This window comes from Oncorhynchus tshawytscha, linkage group LG18 (genome assembly GCF_018296145.1).
Source record: "Oncorhynchus tshawytscha isolate Ot180627B linkage group LG18, Otsh_v2.0, whole genome shotgun sequence".
In the NCBI taxonomy this organism is placed as follows: Eukaryota; Metazoa; Chordata; class Actinopteri; order Salmoniformes; family Salmonidae; genus Oncorhynchus; species Oncorhynchus tshawytscha.
The window spans coordinates 19,275,507-19,298,539 of record NC_056446.1 but is presented as its reverse complement, the minus strand read 5'-3'; the positions used below and the strand labels follow the sequence as shown (position 1 = coordinate 19,298,539).

Genomic DNA, 23,033 nt, shown 5'->3' with positions numbered 1-23,033 from the left:
ACAATACGTAAGTATGAGATATGTGAGACATCCGATCGCAACTTAATATAATTCCAGACCTAACCTAAACATTGCATCTATCAAAATTCCAAAATAACTTTCATTAACATTATCAGACGTATATAAAGACTAAAAAGTCATAGACCATTGGGATAAATGACATTGAAGAAATATTCACTAAACAAATAACCGATGAAGAGTTTGTCATCACACAGGACAGTCCTATAAAAGGAAAAAGGTCAAAGCTACTAGTTATTTACTGGTAGTGAACATAAGAAAGCTCTGTAAATGTCTTGAATTGGTTATTTTCATAGTATTTAATTCACTTACGGTCAGCAGTGGCCACAGTTAAAACCTTGTGTTTGATATATATAAATGTGTCTTTATGCTTCTTACCCTACACAATGAATCATATAGCTTTTATAATGTTAGTGTTCAGAAAGTTAATGACATGAAACATGTTAAGAGTTTGTTATAACATTTAACCAATAGAACCAGTAATCACACCTGAGACATTGGTTGAACACGTTGTATCATAGTAAGTCAACTGACTGGTCTCTGTGACAAATGACAACGTAGCTAACAAGCATCACTACCATGGCACAGTTTTGCATGTTGTGTATAATGGCACTGTAGCACCAAGTGCAGCACCTCAAACAAGTAGATTAATGAATGTGATCAGTCCATTACATTTGAGTCATTTAGCAGATGCTCTTATCCATATCAACATACAGGAGTAATTAGGGTTAGGTGTCTTGGTCAAGGGCACACCGACACACTTTTCATCTTGTCGGCTCAGGGATTCGAACCAGCGACCTTTCAGTTACAGGCCCAACACTCTTAACCTACAAGCCAACCTGTCTGGCGGACAGTCCAGGTTTCAGAACGAGCTGATGCCCATTGTCTTTCGTATTTGTTCGAATGAGAGCCAAAACGTCATGGACCAGGGAGCCTGCGAGTACCAAAGAGACAACAAGGGCAGTGTGAATGTATTGTACACAGTCACGGTCAAAGGTTAAAAGCATTATAATATGAGACAGAGTAAATGTACCATTCTCATCCAAGTAGGGAGAAAGCCTTTGTACAGGGATATGAACCCTTCCCCCTTGACAGATTGGATCAGGCAGTCAATGGAAGACTTATACAATATGCCTCTGTGGAAAAATGTGTGTAGCCTATTAGGTGCTTTTGTTTATTTTGTCTGTCAGCATTATAAACCTGTAATGTTAAGGCTTTATCTGTTACATTTTGGATGTTCACCTGTTGCTAGAATAAGCTGTAAATGACATCCTAAGCATATAGTACAGCATCACTATCAAGGAATGATTACTTCTCTGATTGGCTGACTAACCTGCCATTTGGACCTCTGGGCTGGTTCATTATTCTGGTTTTGATGACATCTGCTGGTGTTCCCATGGTAGCAGCAACCAGACCAGAACATGTGCTGGATGGAGAAAAAGGATTTCAGAACTTGAGTTTGAAAATATATTCTCTGAAGTATTTAGATATACATTTTGAGTTATCATTAAATCTCTGTGTTATACTTTACCTTGCTAACCCATGGCAAAGGCTGGTGTCTTGTAGCGAGGTATTTCTCAGTAGAAAGTGCTTGACAGTATCATATGTTGTGAGATCTAATTAAATTTGAGAATAATTAAATCCCTATACACATTACAGACAGTACATTTTCACGTGTGCCTGTATTCACTCAACTATACCTCCTAGATTGACCAGAGCAGCCCTCTGTACGTTGGGGACCCACCCTGCCCACAGCGCCCGGATCCCCCCCTCAGAGACAATCTTCAGGAAAGCATGGTACACTCCATGAACCCTGTCTCAAAAGAAGCCAGATGAGTCCACTTTTTTGGGGGGAAGGAAATTTCTCTCTCACATGATACTGTATCTAATGGGTGATTATTATCTTATAACTAAATTACATACGAGTTAAAATAGGAAGTACAAACCGAGATGCAGTTTAGGTTGAAGGATGGCTAAAGACTGAAAACGAGTTAAACACACTCTCTCACCGGGGTGGCTTGCCCTCCAGCCTCCGTCTCCCCTCCATCTGCATCTGCACCTTGACCAGGTCGGTGGGGCTGGCCATGAACTGACCCACAGCCCCAGCCAGCATGCCCCCGATCGCTGCTTTCCTGTTGGGGAAAAGAGTGATCACAGTGGCCTAGCTGGGTGGACACTGGCAGAGAGGCCCAAATAAAATTGTATTTGTCACATGCTCCGTAAACCACTGGTGTACATATACATAGTCCTACAGGTCCTATATAAATAGTGAAGAGGAATAACTACACAGTGAATAACAATAACGAATAAAAGTAACATGGCTATGTACAGGGAGAACCAGTACCGAGTCAATGTGCAGGGGTACCAGGTGATTGAGGTAGCTAAGTACATATAGGTAGGGGTCTGAGCCTAGTTCAGTCTGCTCCTCATAAATGCAGTGGCTTGGGACTACCATGAATGCATACACTAAGCTAAGCATGGAGACATCCAGAGCAATAGACATCCAGTCTTTGTGCTGTTGAGAAGGGGGAAATGCAATGCTTTAAATGAACTGTGGTTATAGTTTAGTATTGAGGAGTAGAGGTCAGCTCCACCACTGTGCTTTTCTCTCACCAGAGGGGGAAGCGATCATCTTCAGACCTGCCAAGGACATCTCGGAGCTGCTCATAGGCCACCATCCGCACTCCTGAGTAGACTAGCAAAAGTACAGCAGGGGTTTATGCAGGGAAGATGTGGGTAACTAGCCCTTATCAACAAACCACCATGTATGTAAGTGTGAGATCAGTCTGGTGTAGGTTACCTATATGTCTGTACACAGCTGGTGTGGCCCCCTGCCACAGTTTAAGGGGACCCTCCTCACGTACAATCCCCAGGGCAGTGCCCAGCATCCCTCTGTACGCCGTCTGAGAGCCGTGCTGTCTGAGGGCCACTTCACCCTGGATCTGAAGCCTGGTCTTGGTCAGGTCCAGGGGGAATGTCACTGGAACCGATATTGAGACAACTTTGAGTTGATCACAGTGACACTGTTCTGTGTAATGTAAAACTTTCAGCAAAATATATTGCAATCTACTGTAGAGAGAGCCTGCAGAGTTCTGTCATACTATCCAGGTCTATGCCCAAACAGTTCGAGCTTCTACTTTTAAAGATCCATCTCTCCAGAAATAAGTCCTTCACTGTTGCCACTTGTTATTGACCCCCCTCAGCTCCCAGCTGTGCCCTGGACACCATACGTGAATTAATCGCCCCGCCCATCTATTGTCAGAGTTCGTACTGCTAGGTGACCTAAATTAGGATATGCTTAACACCCTGGTCATCCTACAATCTAAGCTAGATGCCCTCAATCTCACACAAATTATAAAGGAACCTACCAGGTACAACCCCAAATCCGTAAACATGGGCACCCTCATAGATATCATCCTGACCAACTTGCCATCTAAATACATCAGCGATCACTGCCTCAATTGCCTGTGTCGGTTATGTGTCCGCGGTCAAACGACCACCCCTCATCAATGTCAAATGATCCCTAAAACACTTTTGCGAGCAGGCCTTTCTAATCGACCTGGCCCGGGTATCCTGGAAGGATATTGACCTCATCAAGTCAGTAGAGGATGCCTGGATGTTCTTTAAAAGTGCTTTCCTCACCATCTTAAATAAGCATGGCCCTTTCAAAAAATGTAGAACTAAGAACAGATATAGCCCTTGGTTCACTCCAGACTTGACTGCCCTTGACCAGCACAAAAACACCCTGTGGCGTACTGCAATAGCTTTGAATAGTCCCTGCGATATGCAACTTTTCAGGGAAGTCAGGAACCAATATACTCAGTCAGTTAGGAAAGCAAAGGCTAGCTTTTTCAAACAGAAATTTGCATCCGGCAGCACTAATTCCAATAAGTTTTGTGACACTGAAAAGTCCATGGAGAATAAGAGTACCTCCTCCCAGCTGCCCACTGCACTGAGACTAGGAAACACTGTCACCACTGATAAATGCACGATAATTGAGAATTTCAATAAGCATTTCTTTCCACCTGGCTACCCCAACCCTGGCCAACAGCTCTGCACCCCCGCAGCAACTGGCCCAAGCCCCCCCCCCCAGCTGATGTTCTGAAAGAGCTGCAAAATCTGGATCCCTATAAATCAGCTGGGCTAAACAATCTGGATCCTCTCTTCCTAAAATTATCCGCCGCCATTGTTGCAACCCCTATTACTAGTCTGTTCAACCTCTCTTTCCTATCGTCTGAGATTCCTAAAGATTGGAAAGCGGCTGCGGTCATCCCCCTCTTCAACTGGGGGCAAATGGGGACACTCTAGACCCGAACTGTTACGGACCTATTTCCATCCTGCCCTGCTTTTCTAAAGCCTTCTCCGCTATGCAATCTGCTTTCCGAGCTGGTCACGGGTGCACCTCAGCCACGCTCAAGGTCCTAAATGATATCATAACCGCCATCAATAAAAGACAGTACTGTGCAGCCGTCTTCAATGACCTGGCCAAGGCTTTCGACTCTGTCAATCACCGTATTCTTATTGGCAGACTCAACAGTCTTGGTTTCTTAAATTATTGCCTCTCCTGGTTCACTAACTACTTCTCTGATCGAGTTCAGTGTGTCAAATCGGAGGGCCTGTTGTCCAGACCTCTGCCAGTCTCTATGGGGGTGCCACATGGTTCAATTCTCAGGCCGACTCTTTTCTCTGTATATATCAATGATGTCGCTCTTGCTGCGGGTGATACACAGACAACACCATTCTGTAAACAGCTGGCCCTTCTTTGGACACTGTGTTAACAAACCTCCAAACGAGCTTCAAAGCCATTACAACACTCCTTCCGTGGCCTCCAACTGCTCTTAAATGCTAGTAAAACGAAATTCATGCTCTTCAACCGATCGCTGCCCACACCCCCGACTAGCATCACTACTCTGGACAGTTCTGACTTAGAATATGTGGAATACTACAAATACCTAGGTGTCTGGTTAGACTGTAAACTCTCCTTCCAAACTCACATTAAGCATCTCCAATCCAAAGTTAAATCTAGAATCGGCTTCCTATTTCGCAACAAAGCCTCCTTCACTCATGCTGCCAAACATACCCTCGTAAAACTGACTATCCTACCGATCCTTGACTTCGGCGATGTGATTTACAAAATAGCCTCCAACACTTTACTCAGCAAATTGGATGCAGTCTATCACAGTGCCATCCGTTTTGTCACTAAAGCACCATATACTACCACCACTGCGACCTGTATGCTTTCGTTGGCTGGTCCTCGCTACATATTTGTTGCCAAACCCACTGGCTCCAGGTCATCTATAAGTATTTGCTGGTAAAGCTCCGCCTTATCTCAGCTCACTGGTCCCCATAGCAACATCCACCCGTAGCACACGCTCCAGCAGGTATATTTCACTGGTCATCCCCAAAGCCAACACCTCCTTTGGCCACTTTTCCTTCCAGTTCTCTGCTGCCAATGACTGGAACGAATTGCAAAAATCACTGAAGTTGGAGACTTCTATCTCCCTTACTAAATTTAAGCGTCAGCTGTCAGAGCAGCTTACCGATCGCTGCAGCTGTACACAGCCCATCTGTAAATAGCCCATCCATCCATCCAACCAACTACCTATTTGTTTTGGTTTTTCTGCTCTTTTGCACATCCTCATCTGCACATATATCACTCCAGTGTAAATTGCTAAATTGTAATCACTTAAATAAAGGTGAAATAAAAAATGTAAAAATATGGTAAATAAATTGTAGAATTGACATTGAATTAATTCGACAATGATCAGTACTCTAAAAGAAGCTGGAAAAAATATTGGACAGCACGTATTGGCCTACCCATTTCAGCAACAGTAGCTGCACATGCTGACAAGATGAACTTTGAAACCCGAGGCCACTGGGGGACCCCTGACTTCTCTTCTTCCATTTTGAAATCCTTATGCAAGTCAGCCTAGCAGTTCGCGATTACTTTGCTACTCCGTTTGAAAGTAGCTCCCTAGACATTATTAAAAAAAAGACAAGTAATGATCATTAGAGTTATTCTTATTTATACCGAACGCTGTGCACCGTTTAAACAACGACACGTGCAAAGATGACATGATGCTCGATTAAATGTATACTTTGCTGTTCTTCAGGACAACGACCTTTAACCATAGAACAGGAAATGTAGTTCATGCGAAGAGAATTTATCGCACAGCCTACTGCATCGGGGCTCTGTCAAACTACATTTCCTAAACAACTTTTCGCGCAATGTTTACAAAATTACGCTCGGACCTTCTTTTAGCTGATTGGATCAGACTGAGAAAGAGGCCCGGCTCTGGTTGGCTAATCTTCCTTTCATTTCAACACCCGCTTTTGCCTCAGAGCGAGCCCTAGGGGTTTCAGACAGGTGTGATGGACGTTATAACGTTGGTACTGTTTCTGGTTGTCTTGGCTATTTCAGCGCATCTTTTATTTGGGGGAAATTATCCAAATGCTCCACCATGCATAAAAGGATGGATCCCCTGGTTTGGTGTGGCATTCGAGTTTGGGAAATCTCCGCTGACTTTCATATCTCAAGCCAGAGATAAGGTAACAACATCAGGTGGTTGGGCTATAGTATATGCTTTTACATCCTCATTTGATGTTTATTCTGAATATTACATGTTCGACCCTATTACCTAATTGTTTATTTGTTCGAATGCTACAGATATTGGCCCACATAATCTCTGAGTTGTGATGGTGTCAACATCTTGTTTGATGTCTGACTTTGTGATATTGATGATAACTAATGTTCGCTTCTGCATCCCTGTGTTATACTTTGTCCACCCATCCCTCACCCTCTCTCTATCTCTCTCTCTCTCGCCCACTCACACACAAACAATTGTTATTGATCCAACTTAGCTTCGCCAAATTCAGATAGGTCTATAAGATATATGGATAGATGATCATCAGCAGATATCGATGCCATGTGGCTGTGGGACTCTCTTTCAAAGTCCAAGGTCTTTGGTCTCTTCAGGAGCTCACCTCAACCTGCTGAACTCTGTGTCACACATGTGTAATTCAATCAACTTTGGTTTTATTTCCACCATTGTAATTGTAGCATGATCTCCCTAATTCATTAACTGCCTATATCAGCTTCAATCAATGATGCCCCTTCCTAGAACTCATGGGAGAGAACACATGAGCGATAAACCCTGAACCTCTACACTCTGTGATGGTAGATTTGCTACACACATGGCAAGTCAAAACGTTAATATTGCCAAAGAAATACCTTCAATCAACGAAGGCTGCCACATGCCAAGCTCAGTTCCACTGTTAAGCTAGGAGCAGAATGTTGTGCCAGACTGCCCACGGCCTTCTCAACTTCATCACGGCCTATTGAGTTCACTTAGTAATTTATGTAACTGGGCCTTGGGGAGCTAGTTAGCAGCATGTGCTGACCCTGTTGATGCAAACCGTTGTGCAGGGAAATGACTGCTGTGCCAGGGGTTTTGTTATTTGGAGGTGGCCAAGTTGTATGAAGTCGCACACTATAGTTATTCAGATGAGCATTCCTGTGATGTAGTGGCAATTTGGTTGTTGTGTTGTTCAGCTGTGTGTTATTACTATGTTGTACTCATGTTTCAACCTGTTTAAACCTGTTTCACTCCCTCCCGTTTTATTGATCTAATGTCAAAGTTTATTTAACAAAGTTGATTCTGACAAACGCTGTCAGAATCCCTGATTAGGACTGTTGCTGCCATCAAGTTTTATCCATTTGTTGACACAATCTTTTCCAGAAAAGAGCACTACCAGGTCTGTTTTTTTATCAAGACAAAATTATAATGACTATAAAAATATTACAATTTGTATTTTCCAGTATGGACCTGTCTTCACTGTTGTTGCGGCTGGCAAGCGATTGACCTTTGTGACCCTTCATGAAGACTTTCGCACATTTTTCATGTCCAAAGATGTGGATTTTGAGCAGGCAGTCCAAGAGCCTGTCCATAACACAGGTGGGGTTTTACTGTGTGTGTTACAGTTTCCTGTGCTGAAACGTTAGTTGACTTTGGCCTTCGCTGGTCCACTTGCCGGTGGTTTCAGCCTTCTCCCCTTAGGTTCAGATTACTCATCTGCCACATTTCACATCTGACTGGAAGTGTTTTTTTTTTTTTGTAGTAGTAGTAAATAATAAAACACATTCTCAGTTTTTCTCTGTTTTCAAGGGACATTAATGATCGATGGATTCTTGAGTGTGTGCTGAAAGATATGTACCCTCTGTACATTATTCACGTTCTATCTATAGGCTCATAATAAATTATGAATAGACAATCTATTTTTTTTACACTGATACTGACCAGCTCACTGACTGTTACAATAACAGAAGCTTCAAGCTGAATGGATTCAATTCACTTCACTTTAGTTAGGTCCAAATGGGTTTAAAAGTGGCATGCGGACAACACAGCAACACAATAGAAACATAACACAACACCGTGTTTCTCTCTCTGTAGCTTCCATCAGCAAGGAGAGTTTCTATAAGTTCCACCCAGCATGCAACACTCTGATCAAGGGCCGTCTGACCCCAGGCAATGTGGCTCAGCTGACTGACCACTTGTGTGAAGAGTTCAACGACCACCTGGAGACGCTGGGGGACCAGGGCTCTCGAGGACTCAATGAGCTAGTCAGGTAAGCTACAGTGTCCCGGGACCTGACACTCTCTGACTGTGTATCTGTTTATCCCTTGTGGAGAGGAGGGAGAGGCGTGGCGAGTGTTCAGTATGTATGACACAGGAAAACATTTAGAAAAACAAGTGGCAGGAGTGCAATATGGATCACTGAAATTGGCTTATTAGGATTAGTGTTAGGTTAACTAGCTTTAGAATACGGTAACTGGCTGTGCGTTGAGGTTGTTCTCATAAGGTTGATCAACCCCTGGCACGTGACTGTGTAGTCCTATCCTTCTTTGATGTGTAATATACTATATAGAGGGCGCTGCCATTCCTTTGTCCTGTCCACCACACCTATCGTTCAGGTCTCAGGAGTCATATTTCACAGCTGAAATAATATTACCTTTAGTGGAAGAACTACCTAAACCAGAATTTCTGGACTGACGGACATGACAGGAAGATGAAACATGACAGGAAAGAAAGAATTAGGAAACATGTCAGGCGATAAAGTACTATCATGCACCTTACATTTGATTGGCTCATCATGTAACAGCATGGTCTGATATGCAGTATTACCCTGTATTACACACAACGTTTCACACACGTATATCTCTGGTGATGATCATCACAACTCAAGAACCATTTTATGGATTTTTTTCTTTAAAAAAATGCTGAATTCCTGGTGATGTTACAGTGGTGAGACTCGTAATTATCTTTTTCCAACGTAATCCCTACACAGCAGTACCGATCTAAAGTCCTCTGACCAGACTGACCATTAGCCTCTATAATTGTCTTTGACTCGTCTCTCCTCTCATATCTGACAGGGCCGTAATGTACCCTGCTGTGATGAGTAACCTACTGGGGAAGTATAACTCTCCAGGAAGTCCCTTTACCATGGAGCAGTTCAAGGAGAAGTTTGCCATCTACGACGAGGGCTTTGAGTATGGCTCCCAGCTACCAGACATGTTCCTCAGGTCAGTGTGGCACAGGCCTGGTTAGTCTGATAGTTAGTTCCTGTCTTCAAACTACTGTAGTAGGCAGGTGAATGGAGTGGGATATACATTTCATTGTGTTCATTGCTTAGGTGTAACATAAGACAATATAGATTGGACCAATACACTGTATATTTATATTGGACCTCGGCCCTGGCTAATATTAGGTTGTTCACATGAAAAAAATAAACCAATAAACCAAATTACCTGCACTGTTATGGAAGCAGTATAGAGTTGATTTACTAAGGACTACGTGCTTAAAGTAAATCCCAGGAAATTAAGGGCAAAACCTTTGTGTTGAGATGTACTGTACAGTTTGCCTATCTAAGAATAAACAAGACAGTCTGACCAGACTGTTGATTTAGGTAAAAAGCTACCTTTATTGACATAGTGTGGATGTGATACTCATGCAAGGGTAAGGTACAAGGTAGCTTTGGAAAGCAAGCCTTCAGTACTCGAGTAAATGAGACAGGATTTTGGAAGGCTCAGCACCCTGAGATTAGGCACAAGGCTACAGCACTGTATGTCATCTAAATAGTTGTTTTTTGGGGGGCAGGGAATGGGCCAGTTCCAAATGCTGGCTTCTGTCTCTATTGGGGAACATGGTGGTCAAAGCAGAGGATGATGAGACATCCAGTGAATCAGGCAACAGGGTGAGTCCTATCTTTGAATAGAGAACAATGCCGTTTTAAATAATGTGTCAATATCTCCCTAGGAGAGGTGGGTGTGGAGTCAGGCGCAGGAGAGCAAGAATTTCAAGAAGGGCGTTTTATTACTGGTCCACCACAAAAGCAGCCACTAGAAAACAGGAATGCAGTCTAGTCGAAAACGGAGGAACACACTCCTCTGACTAAACGAACGTGCGGGGAAAAACAGTCCCATGAAATAAACCTGCTTAACAGGGTAAAACGTAACCCAAGCCAACGACAGTAACACAAACAATCCCGCACAAAACCTAGCGGGTAGGGCGAGATTAAATACCCCACTCATTAGCCTAAACTAGACACAGGTGAACACAAGACAGACAAAACCAAACGAAAAAGAAAAGGGATCGGTGGCAGCTAGTAGGCCGGCGACGACGACCGCCGAGCGCCGCCCAAACCTTTGGTGGCAGTCGTGACATAATGGATCATTATACCATGATTTTATTGAATGGATGATTCATTTGAATATTGGACATTTGACATTTTGACATTGAGTTGAGTCTCATAACTCAACAGCTGGTGTCTGACATTGTCATTTTATTTTAATCATTTCGCCAAGGTTGTCTCCTGTAGATGGATGTAATGATAATTCTTTATGGGACGAGATGCACTTTTTACCCACCTTGGCAGTTGTCCCAGTTAGGATATGAATCATATTGCCACTCATTCGTTGTCAGCCCTAAGGATTCTCCATATATCATCTTGATAAAGGCTTCTGATTGATGAATGGTCATTGGACCAGGTGAAACCTTTGAAATGAGCATCCTGATTCCAGAACAGCACCTGTACCAGCCAGCTAAGATTGATCTTACTGATGATCCTGGCCTGCATACTGGGGTTCTAACTTCTAGTTAGTGCAATATTTGGCTCTTTTGTCACAGGTTAGAGGTCATCATGGAGTGTTATCCCTGAGGGTGCCACTGGAGGGCATCCTTATGTTTCTAGTGTCTAGGTGAGCCTGATTGGGATTGTTGGATTCACCTGGTTTAGGACAAGGTCTCTTGTCTTGTACTCATGTGCACTTGCTTTGTGGTTTTTCCTGTGAATACTTCAGTAAACATTCTGGATTTACCCACACCTCTACCTGCTGTGTTTCTCTGTGCCTGGGTCCGAGATTGTACCAAAGTTATTGTCACAGTAGACCTGAGCCAAAAAATGGACCCAGCCGAGATTTCTCCGTCATCCGAGGGACACTCCGAGCTCCACCACTTGCGGTCGGCTCTCACTCACCATGGAGCTGTGATTGGTCGCCATGAGGCGCGGCTGAAGACATTGTCGGAGGATTTAGGAACTCTTGTGTTCACTCTGCAGACAGGACAGACGGGAGCAACCACCTGTGGTGGTTCCTAACCCTCCACTTTCTACCAGTTCATCGTCTTCCTCCCCTCGGGAGCCTCATTTCCCGGTACCGGAGCGCTATGAGGGGCATCCTGGGAGGTATCGTGGGTTCCTGCTCCAATGTCCGCTGGTCTTCGAGCTCCAGGCATCAACGTTTCCCACCGAGCGTTCCAGAGTGGCAATATAACATCGCCTTGCTCTCAGGATGGGCTCTGGCCCGATTACGTCCTGATTACGCCATTGATTTTCGGACACTTGCTGCTGAGAGCAGTTGGAATACAGAGGCACTTCACTCAGTCTTTCTCAATGGACAGCGAGGTTCTCACGGATGAACTGGCTTCCCGGGACAACCCTGACACTCTGGAGGAGCTTATCGTTCTGGCCATCCGGATTGACAACCGGCTTCGGGAACGTCGTCATGAGAGGACGGAGGGATTCCGAGTTGGTTCCAGTGTTTCTAGCTCCGCTAAGGGAGGCGATTATTCATTTGTGACATTGCCGTATGCTGGGCCTGCTGGTTCGGTATCCCGTCATAGTTCTCAATTCGGCTCTGGTTCCCCATCATATCCTTCAGAGGTGCCAGGGCAATTGGGACGCACAACTTTCCGTTCTGGAGAGAAGGCGCAGGATTAACGATCAACGTTGCCTTTACTGTGGACAGTCTGGACATTTCCGGGCACCCTGTCCCGAGCTGATGGGACAACGGGAGGACCCGTCAGTAAACGGGAGAATACTGGGGAGTCAGATACAGTCTCCAGCTGCCGACACGACACGCACCTTCCTTCCGGCCAATCTGTGGTGGGACAATGGGCAGTTGGACATTTCTGCTTTCATAGACTCTGGGGCTACCGGCTATTTTCTGTAATCCACATTAGCTCGCCAACAGAGGCTGCCACTCACTATGCTGGACACTCCATTGTTGGTCACTGCACTGGATGGTCAACCCCTAGCGTCTGGGAAGGTGAAGCAACTCGCCATGCCTATTCAGCTATGAGTTCTGGATGACCATGTGGAGCTTATCCAGTTTCATCTGGTGAACTCTCCTGAGCTTCCCCTGGTTCTTGGACATCTGTGGCTTTCCACCCATAATCCTCAGATTGACTGGCCTTTGGGAGAGTTCTGAGATGGAATCCTTCATGCCAGTTCACCTGCCAGCAACTCTCTCCACACCTTTCCGGTCCTTCTCGTCTGGAGACTTCCGACTCTCCTGTTCCTCCAGCTGGGAGTGACAAGCCTGATCTTTCCTGCGTACCTCGGGATTACTGGGATTTGGGTCAGGGCTTCAGCAAATAAAGGGCCAGCAAACTACCTACAAACTACCCTACGATTGTGCCATCAACATCCTGCGTCCAGGCCAGATGGTCTGGCTGTCTACTAGGGACTTGCCTCTACGCGTGGAATCTAGGAAGTTGGCACCCCGGTACTTTGGGCAATTCAAGATTCTACAGCGCATCAATCAGTGGCCTACCGTCTCCATCTTCCCCGGTCCATGAGGGTTCATCCCACCTTCCACATCTCCAGACTCAAGCCTGTGGTGTTCAGTCCTCTGGTTCCGGCCACTCGGCCTCCACCTCCGCCTCGCATGATAGTGTGACAGCCAGCCTACACGGTGCGACGCATACTCTGCAGTCATCAGATCCGGCGGGGGACTCAGTATCTCGTGGACTGGGAGGATTACGGCCCTGAGGAACGGTCCTGGGTTCCGGCCAGGGACATTTTGGACTCCAGACTCATTCGGGATTTCCGTCGACGTTCAGCTACCCCTGGTGGAACGTCGGGAGCCGTTCCTTGAGGGGTGGGGGTCCTGTTACAGGTTAGAGGTCATCATGGAGTGTTATCGAGGGCATCCTTATGTTTTTAATGTCCAGGTGAGCCTGATTGAGATTATTGGGTTCACCTGGTTTAGGACTATATAGGTTCCTCTATGGAACTGGGCCGGTTGCTCAGGTCTCTTGTCTTGTACGCATGTACACTTGCTTTGTTGATTTACCTGTGAATACTTCATAAAATATTCTGGATTTACCATCACCTCTGTCTGCTGTGTTTCTCTGCGCCTGGGTCCGAGTTCGTACTAGTTATTGTCACATCTTTAATGTATAACAAGGACGATAGATACCATTGTATACTCGTATAGTGACATTTCCAAGGGGATGAAATGTATAAAGTCTGTATTTCGCCTAACCTCATTGTAAATGATTGTATGTATGGCATTTTTGCAGACGTTACTGCAACACCTTGTCACCTTAATCACAGATAAATTCCTGCCCAACTATGGATTACTGATGTTATGGGCATCGCTTGCCAATGCAATTCCAGTGAGTAATTTTTTACAAATCTTATTACTGACAAGCAGGGGCATCGTTTTTTATTAATTCGATTTACAATCGCTCCTCTTCACCTTCATCTTTTTAATCTGCCAGATACCCTATTTAATTGGCATTTAAATTGGTTTGATTGGAGATATCATAATTATATTTGATATAACATGTCTTTTGTTTAGATTACCTTCTGGGCTGTAGCCTTCATCTTGTCCAATCCCACAGTTTACCAGACAGCCATGGAGCAGATCAATGCAGCACTCAAAGACCAAGGTGTGAGCTACACTATGCCATCGCTCCTCTCTTTTATAGCCTCCCACTGGCACATGCCCCATTAGCTTCTCTAACCTGCCGTACAGTATGTGAGGTCCTGATGACCTGGGGTAGATTGGGATATGGTGGTGGATGAAATATTTTACCTTGGTAATTAATGCCAGTAGCATACCACGCTGCATACCACTGCTGGCTTGCTTCTGAAGCTAAGCAGGGTTGGTCCTGGTCATTTCCTGGATGGGAGACCAGATGCTGCTGGAAGTGGTGTTGGAGGGCCAGTAGGAGGCACTCATTCCTCTGGTCTAAAAAAATATCCCAAGGGTGCCGTCTTTCGGATGGGACGTTAAACGGGTGTCCTGACTCTCTGCGGTCATTAAAGATCCCATGGCATTTATCGTAAGAGTAGGGGTGTTAACCCCGGTGTCCTGGCTAAATTCCCAATCTGGCCCTCAAACTGTCACCTAATAATCCCCAGTTTACAATTGGCTCATTCATCCCCTTTAACTATTCCCCAGGTCGTTGCTGCAAATGAGAACGTGTTCTCAGTCAACTTACCTGGAAAAATAAATGTATGTGCCATTTGACAGTGTGCTTTTGCTGAGTAAACTTCTGGCTGCTTCTAAGAATTCAATGATGTTGTTTTTGGCCCTGGTGTTACCATGACTGGAGATCTTATCACATACAATGGAAGATGAAGCAGTACAGTAATTGTACCACATTGTCTCTCCATCTCATTTCGCTTCAGTCTATGCCCCTAAACCTCCAGCAGGTGTCAGCAGTAGCGCAACACTCACCTGGCACACTTTTGGCAGAAGTCCTGTTTCTAGGGAGTTATAATGATTATGCTCAGTGGTTTCAGTTATCTGAGAAGTCTATATACATGACATAGTAATTAAGTGAATGTTCAATAATCGGCCCCTTTGAGACTTTCAATTATACTTACATATGCATATCTCCTAATGAAATCCCACGTAATCCTAATGGGTCTGATATCTAATCATACCAGCTCAGTGATGCATACTGAAACGACACCACTTCTTCTCATAAGCTCAGTGGTAGACTGTTGTATCTTGTCAGTAGGTGTGTGGGAGTGTGTGTTTGTGTGTATATCTCACAACGTGTGTGTTTGTTCCATCGTGTGTGTGTGTGTCCATGACAGACACCAGGAAGACCAAGGTGACCGCTGAAGAGCTGCAACAGATGCCCTATGTGAAGTGGTGCATCCTGGAAGCCATCCGGCTTCGGGCCCCTGGAGCCATCACACGCAGGGTGGTCCGACCCCTCATGATACAGGTGGGCCAACTGACCGCCGATAGACTCTGAAATAAGCTTTTTCAAGCCTCTACATCCCCTCAAAGTCAACCCTTCATTTCCATAAATTGTTCAGTATATGTAAAGTGGCGTGCATATGTGTGTGTATTCCTCTCTTCCAGAACTACATCATTCCACCAGGGGACTTGTTAATGGTGTCTCCTTACTGGGCCCATCGGAACCCACATTACTTCCCTGAACCAGAAGAGTTCAAACCGGTAAGTACTAGGCTAGCCCTACCATATTTACCTTAAATGATATGGGATATTAACTTAATGATGAAGGGGATGCTCTCAAGTCAGTATTTCAACTTGGTGGGGCACAGTAAATACATGGAAAGGTAGTGAGTTGGATATTTTAGGGCACACACAAACCCACCTTAACACTGGAGTTGTTGCTGTAGCATGTCTTTTGCATTTTTCATGCCTGTTTCTGTGTGTGTGTGTGTGTGTGTGTGTGTGTGTGTGTGTGTGTGTGTGTGTGTGTGTGTGTGTGTGTGTGTGTGTGTGTGTGTGTGTGTGTGTGTGTGTGTCAGCCCAGCGTGAGCGTGCGTCAGCTCAGGCTTCCGACAGACTTCTAATGTAAATGAATGACACTCGGTGGTGGTGCGGGGGGGACATGACATTTATCACCGCAATGAACCTCCTCCTCTGTTGGTTAGTGTCCCCCTACCTGCAGACAGAAGAAATACACTTGTATCTTCCCGAGGAGTGCATTCCCGGGTCACTGACTGTCTCCCTCATTCTTCTCTCTTAAAAACAGACTAAATATTTGAAGCCCCACATGCCTACGCTGCTGCAGTATAAATGGGCTTTGAGAGCATTGGTAGATAATGCTATTTCTCCTCCTGCTTCAACAATGCAGATGAGGATGCTTGAAAACCAGTGCACGTATTTAGCCGCTTGACATTTTCCGGAAAGGAGAGCTTTATTTCTGTTTCTGTGACATGGAAGAGTAGGTCAAAGGTCTGGGCTGTGAGGTAAACTGCAGCAGTGGTCAGAGACTGCAGGCCATTTAGTGAGTCAATGCCTTGTATCATCTTCAGTGAGGTTGGTATGTTTTGCTATGAAAGGGTTTGAGTGAATAATCTATAGTAGCCACTTGGGTCTATAGAATAGTCTATGGTTTGTGGACCATAATGCTATGTAATAACCGTTAGTAACAGCCTTTCTATGTCACGTTGTATAAATGATTGGAGACAGGTGCAGGAATACGTAATAGGGGGGTTTAATACTCCACCCAAAATATACAACATGCCAGGAAAAGGCACGGGGACGAAGCCCAAAACAAACAGGTATACAAAAACACAGGGACCGCCGAACACCCCCCCCCCTCCCGACACGCTACTCCAACAGCGGGATGACACCGGCCTCGAGGACAACCACAGGGACGCGGTGCGGGTCGGTCGGTCAGGGCCAGTTGCGGCGGCGTTGGTCCGACCATTCCCGCTGTGTGCATTTAGGGTTGGTTATTCTGTCACGTTGTATAAATGATTGGAGACGGGTGCAGGAATTTGTGATGGGGGGTTTTAATACTCCACCAAAAATACAACATGCCATGAAAAGGCACGGGGACGAAGCCCAAAACAAACACATATACAAAAACACAGGGATGTAACCCAAACAACAGAGCGAGGTAAAACCTCTAATAAATACACGGGATGAGACCCGCAACACACTATACGGGATGAGACCCGCAACACACTACACGGGATGAGACCCGCAACACACTACACGGGATGAGACCCGTAATACACTACACGGGATGAGACCCGCAACACACTATACGGGATGAGACCCGCAACACACTACACGGGATGAGACCCGCAACACACTATACGGGATGAGACCCGCAACACACTACACGGGATGAGACCCGCAACACACTACACGGGATGAGACCCGTAATACACTACACGGGATGAGACCCGCAATACACTACACGGGATGAGACCCGCAATACACTACACGGGATGAGACCCGCAACACACTACACGGGATGAGACCCGTAATACACTACACGGGATGAGACCCGCAACACACTACACGGGATGAGACCCGTAATACACTACACGGGATGAGACCCGCAATACACTACACGGGGCGAGACCCGCAATACACTACACGGGATGAGACCCGCAATACACTACACGGGAGGAGACCCGCAATACACTACATGGGATGAGACCCGCAATACACTACACGGGATGAGACCCGCAATACACTACACGGGATGAGACCCGCAATACACTACACGGGATGAGACCCGCAATACACTACATGGGATGAGACCCGCAATACACTACACGGGATGAGACCTGCAATACACTACACGGGATGAGACCCGCAATACACTATACGGGATGAGACCCGCAATACACTACACGGGATGAGACCCGCAATACACTATACGGGATGAGACCCGCAACACACTACACGGGATGAGACCCGCAACACACTACACGGGATGAGACCCGCAATACACTACACGGGATGAGACCCGCAATACACTACACGGGATGAGACCCGCAATACACTACACGGGATGAGACCCGCAATACACTACACGGAATGAGACCCGCAATACACTACACGGGGCGAGACCTGTAATAACAATGCACAACAATACACGGGACGAGACCCGTAATAACGACACACAATACACCCAGCACGAAAGCCGAAACAACAAAGCACAGGTACTCACAAGACCAACGGACATGGGAACAATAACTGACCAGTGAATGGTGAACAGAGGGCACATATATACAATTACTAATCAGGGGAATTGGAATCAGGTGTGCGTAATGACAGTTCAGTGAACGCCTAGAGGCCGGTGATGTAGACCTCCGGAACTGGTGCACGGAATGAGCAGCAGTACCGGGGGAATCCGTGACATTCTAGCATGTTCTTATGACACACTGTGAAATTGGTGGACAGTTGCACTTTGGAACACGACTTCCAATCTAGAAGCACAGCAGATAATCATTCAGATGGTTTGAAATGACGAAATCCATTCACTGCTCTCAATGTGAAATGAAAACGTTCAAAGCAATCCAAACTTCCCTGTTCATGTGGTTTAAAATAGTATAGGTCTGCTTGAAGCCCTTTTCTAGGATATAAATAAAGCTGAAGTTTTTTCTGAAATAAAATCTCTTCCCTCTTCCCACAGGAACGATGGGATAAGGCAGATTTAGTAAAGAATGTCTTCTTGGAAGGGTTTGTGGCATTTGGAGGAGGCCGAAACCAGTGCCCAGGAAGGTTAGAAAAACAGACATGTTTTTTTCTTCAGAACACACACTAGAGTTTTCCCCCCTATCTGGGATACCTACTGCAGCCCTCATCCTCCACATACAACACCCATTCTGCCAGTCACATTCTGTTAAAGGGCCCCAAAGCAAACACATCCCTGGGTCACTCCTCTTTTCAGTTCCCTGCAGTTAGCGACTGGAACATGGACACTCTTACTGACGCTACTTTGCGTGATGTACTGTTGTCTTTCTTGCCCTTTGTGCTGTTTGTGCCCAATAATGTTTGTACCAAGTTTTGTGCTGCTACCATGTTGTGCTGCTGCCATGTTGTGTTGCTACCATGTTGTTGTCATGTTGTGCTGCTACCATGTTATTCTGCTGCCATGTTGTGTTGCTACCATGTTGTTGTCATGTTGTGCTGCTACCATGTTGTTCTGCTGCCATGTTGTGTTGCTACCATGTTGTTGTCATGTTGTGTTTACTACCATGCTGTGTTGTCATGTGTTGCTGCCATGTTATGTTGTTGTCTTGGGGCTCTCTTTATGTAGTGTGTCTCTTGCCGCGATGTGTGTTTTGTCCTATATTTTAATTTTAAATCCCAGTCCTCCGTCGCCACAGGAGGCTTTTTGCCTTTTAGTAGGCTGTCATTGTGAATACGAATTTGTTCTTAACTAATTTGCCTAGTTAAATCAAGGTTAAATGTAAAAAGTAAATAAATAGTAGCTACCATCCTGCTAGTATCCATTCTCTTGCAAATCCAGCTAAGTAGAATTGAATCTGTCAAAGACAATGAATAAGGCATTGTGTTGGCACCAAATTGGCATTTAGAGGTATCGTATTGGATATGGCTTCCATGTATGATTTTGGGGGAGTTTTATATTTTTTTGTTGACTATTCTAGCCCTATTTTGCACCAGTAAAATAAGCATCGATAGCTCTTTGTGACGATCAATATCCCACAGACCACAGGCATATTATGTGGGTACTACAATATTATTGCTGGTGTGTCTTACCCTGTCCTCCAGCCTCCTGCTGTGTCTGTCACTGTCTCTGGGGAGGTGGCTAGCTTGGGGCTCTGGGTTTGTATAGTTTGTATGGCTGTGCTGCGCTTTTGCCCCTGAATGTCAACCCTTGGGTCCTCTGGGGCCCTGACTGGGACATCAGCGGTGGCCCAGAGCGGCCGGGATGCGGCCAGGGGGCCGGTGTGACGTAAGCAGGGAAAAGATCAGGGCATGTTCCCAGCTGCACAGCAGGATCAAAGACACAGGCGTACTGTCGAGTGGGACTAACCTGTGACCCCTTTCTCTAGGACACAGACATAGTCATAACCTATGCATATTCAGACATGCTGAAAGAAATGGCAATGAAATGGAAATGACTTATCTGCCGTCCTATGTGCCTCTGTATTAACTCAAACAGAGAAAGTATGCTTTGTCAGTTGCACTGAGCAGACAGGCTACAAAGTAAGCCTTTGCGTTGGCCCACTAGCGCTCACTCACCACTGAGTCTTATTGTCATGCTAGAGCTAGCATCCTGCATCTCAGTGGTTAATTCACACAGGCGGCCGCTGAAATGATGACAGCCAGGGTACAGTGGTGGGAGGGGAGAGGCACAGAAATAACTATGGGGAGCATGCCGCGTATGACACTCCCATATTTCATTCTTCCCATCCACCAATCCAGTCTAGTTTGATTCTGATGATTTTAGGAGATTGGCCTTGTGTCTGCGTCACTGACACAATACCCCGGTATGACTCACAGCAGTCACAGGGTGCAACTGGAGCAGTCTTCCAGGTTAGGATCACTGATAAAGACCAGCACACAGCTTTTTCTTAAGTCCTCACTACTGCTATTCTCTTTACATCTGTCCTTTTCCCTAAAGCCGTTTCTCTCTCTCTCTCTCTCTCTCTCTCTCTCTCTCTCTCTCTCTCTCTCTCTCTCTCTCTCTCTCTCAGCAGTGAATGTAGGAGAGGTAAAATGACACATTGGAATCAAACAAGAGCACCAGTTCCTACACCTTTCATTTCCTCTCTTCTTGTTGTGACAGCTCTGGCTTAGCCGGGAATGGCACCTCCATTGTGTCTGATAACCTGCTGAAATGCTAACAGAGATAGTGCCTCAAAGGAGAGAGTCTCTCAGTAAGAGAGACAGATGAAAAGGATGACTGGATCCTATCGCATTACCTTGAGTGTCTGTTACGTTCTCTGTGCCTGAGCTTACTGTTGTGTGTGTGTTAGGTTAGTTTGATATCACCAGTTGTTTGTTTTTTGGAGAAGTTAACATGTTAGTCATGTGTTTTTAATTGTATCAACAGGTGGTATGCCCTAATGGAACTCCACATGTTTGCTGCCTTGATTCTCTTCAAGTATGATGTCACTCTCATGGACCCGTTGCCTAAACCTGTAAGTCTGGAAACAGCTTTCTCATTTATGGGACTTTGAAAACATACATTAATTTAAATACTAATATTGAAGTCTCTAAAGTTAAATACTGCAGTGTACTGTAAGGGAAATGCTTATGTTTGTGCTTTTCTTCGAACTAATTTCGGTTCTATTCATGTGCTGTTCTATAAACCAATTTCTGTGTTCATGCAAGTGGTTGACTGAACAAATCCTCACATCAATTTGGCAGTGCACCCGTACCTTGTTTTGAGAACGAACAAAAGATATCTCAGTTTCAAGGTCTCAGCTTAGAGAGAAGAAGCCTCTTGAGGTGTTAGTCGGTCACATGCTATGAAACAGTATTGGTCGGTCACATGAATGAGACAAAACGGTAATGATTAATTAATTACGCTAAATCATGCAAATATAACTTGTCTGTGTATAGCCGTATATAAGACAACTGCTGGGTCTGCCCAGGCAGAGCTCCTGATTGACATGTGTACTATGGTCCATTGAGTCGGTTGGAACCTCTCCAGCGCGCTGACAAATAAACAATGATTAATTTAATATTGACTTTGAATGTCCCTGTGTAAGAATTTCCATGGCAGTATCACTACCAATTACTTCATATCTATAATTTTCTACTCTCCCCAGAGCAATCTCCATCTGGTAGGGACCCAGCAGCCTGAGACTCCCTGCACAGTGCAGTACAGACACCGATAGAGTTGACCTGCCCTGCCCAGCAATGCCACACAAGGGCACTGTGCTCTACAATCCTGCCCAAACACCTGCCAAATAGTTTTTTTATCAATGGAGCTAACTTAAAAGTTATATTTTAAAGAACTTATCTAGAACTTATATAATGATACTATATCTGAAAATGCAGGAGATGGTGGAACCGTCTTCAAATGATTTGGTCTTTCCCTTTTTATTATTTTCACCCCACCAAGAGTGTTTCTAACTGTACGTTCCCTTCCTGCCCAGTCCAACACCTGATTATGGATTTGTACAGACATTGATCAGTATTTTGTGATGTAATAGAATATAATCCGATAGATTCTGACCCATACAGAAAATATTCACTGCACGTGGCATCAGTATGAGACCTGTATTGTATTTATGACCTGTATTGTATTTATGCACTGTTATTACTATGTACTTATATACGGCATCATACCTCACTTCATGAATACAGTCTGCGGTTGCTTTGCTTCAATATAGGCCTACTAGATCTGGGTTGTCTTAATAAAGGGTTAAATAAAAATAAAGGCAGTGATATTTTTACACCATATAATGTAGCCTTAAGTTTGTCCCTTAATTCTACTGGTATAGACCATCTCAAGGCCAGCCTGCTCTTAGATGCCCAAAACAAATACCAACTATTCTGAAGTGTGAAATCCGCGTGCACGCATATTGATGCAATTGTAGCCTAGTACAAAGGAATGTTGATCGATCGGCCCCTGAGATTGTCAGTGATGGCCATTAGGGTACAGTGGTCTATTTGAATAGGTATGGATCGTCCGGTCACGGGTTTAGACTTGTTTACAAAAGGAAATATGTCTGCCCAATGAAATGGTCTTATTGATGTGAGAGAACAGTGCTGAAGATAAGAGGTTGATTAAGGTTAGAAAGTTAGGCTACTGGACACACTTGAATGTTTTATGTGACCGACCATTATGTTTAAAAAAAAAAAATTATGAATCAATTATTGATAGCCTGTGTTCATTCATGCACTCATGAAATGCACTGACAGTCGTTGGTTATGCATTTCAAAATGGTGATGAATATATTACCAATAGGCCTAGAATAGCATAGGCCAACAACTTAATGCATGGCAACTGTTTCAC

General features: G+C 44.9%; 2 protein-coding genes across 3 annotated transcripts; one reads left to right on the top strand and one right to left on the bottom strand.

The window, feature by feature from the left end:
* Positions 1-293: 293 nt before the first annotated feature.
* Positions 294-6,118, bottom strand: slc25a27 (solute carrier family 25 member 27). 2 transcript variants are annotated; one of them, XM_024437555.2, is made up of 9 exons: positions 5,836-6,114; positions 2,819-2,998; positions 2,632-2,713; positions 2,028-2,150; positions 1,719-1,831; positions 1,550-1,634; positions 1,352-1,444; positions 1,052-1,154; positions 294-952 (listed from the first exon to the last, which is right to left on the bottom strand). In XM_024437555.2, exons 1-9 carry the CDS (start codon positions 5,921-5,923, stop codon positions 881-883), a joined length of 939 nt encoding a protein of 312 aa, XP_024293323.1. In that variant the 5' UTR covers positions 5,924-6,114; the 3' UTR covers positions 294-880. The 2 variants fall into 2 exon arrangements, with proteins under 2 accessions (XP_024293323.1, XP_024293324.1); XM_024437556.2 differs by lacking the exon at positions 1,052-1,154 and having other exon boundaries at positions 5,836-6,118.
* A 116-nt stretch (positions 6,119-6,234) lies between these two features.
* LOC112261912 (24-hydroxycholesterol 7-alpha-hydroxylase) lies at positions 6,235-22,475 on the top strand. The gene is made up of 12 exons (XM_024437552.2): positions 6,235-6,567; positions 7,838-7,973; positions 8,469-8,643; positions 9,449-9,598; positions 10,173-10,269; positions 13,878-13,973; positions 14,159-14,249; positions 15,409-15,542; positions 15,683-15,778; positions 18,729-18,817; positions 21,120-21,207; positions 21,841-22,475. Exons 1-12 carry the CDS (start codon positions 6,391-6,393, stop codon positions 21,907-21,909), a joined length of 1,398 nt encoding a protein of 465 aa, XP_024293320.1. The 5' UTR covers positions 6,235-6,390; the 3' UTR covers positions 21,910-22,475.
* The last annotated feature ends 558 nt before the right edge of the window (positions 22,476-23,033 follow it).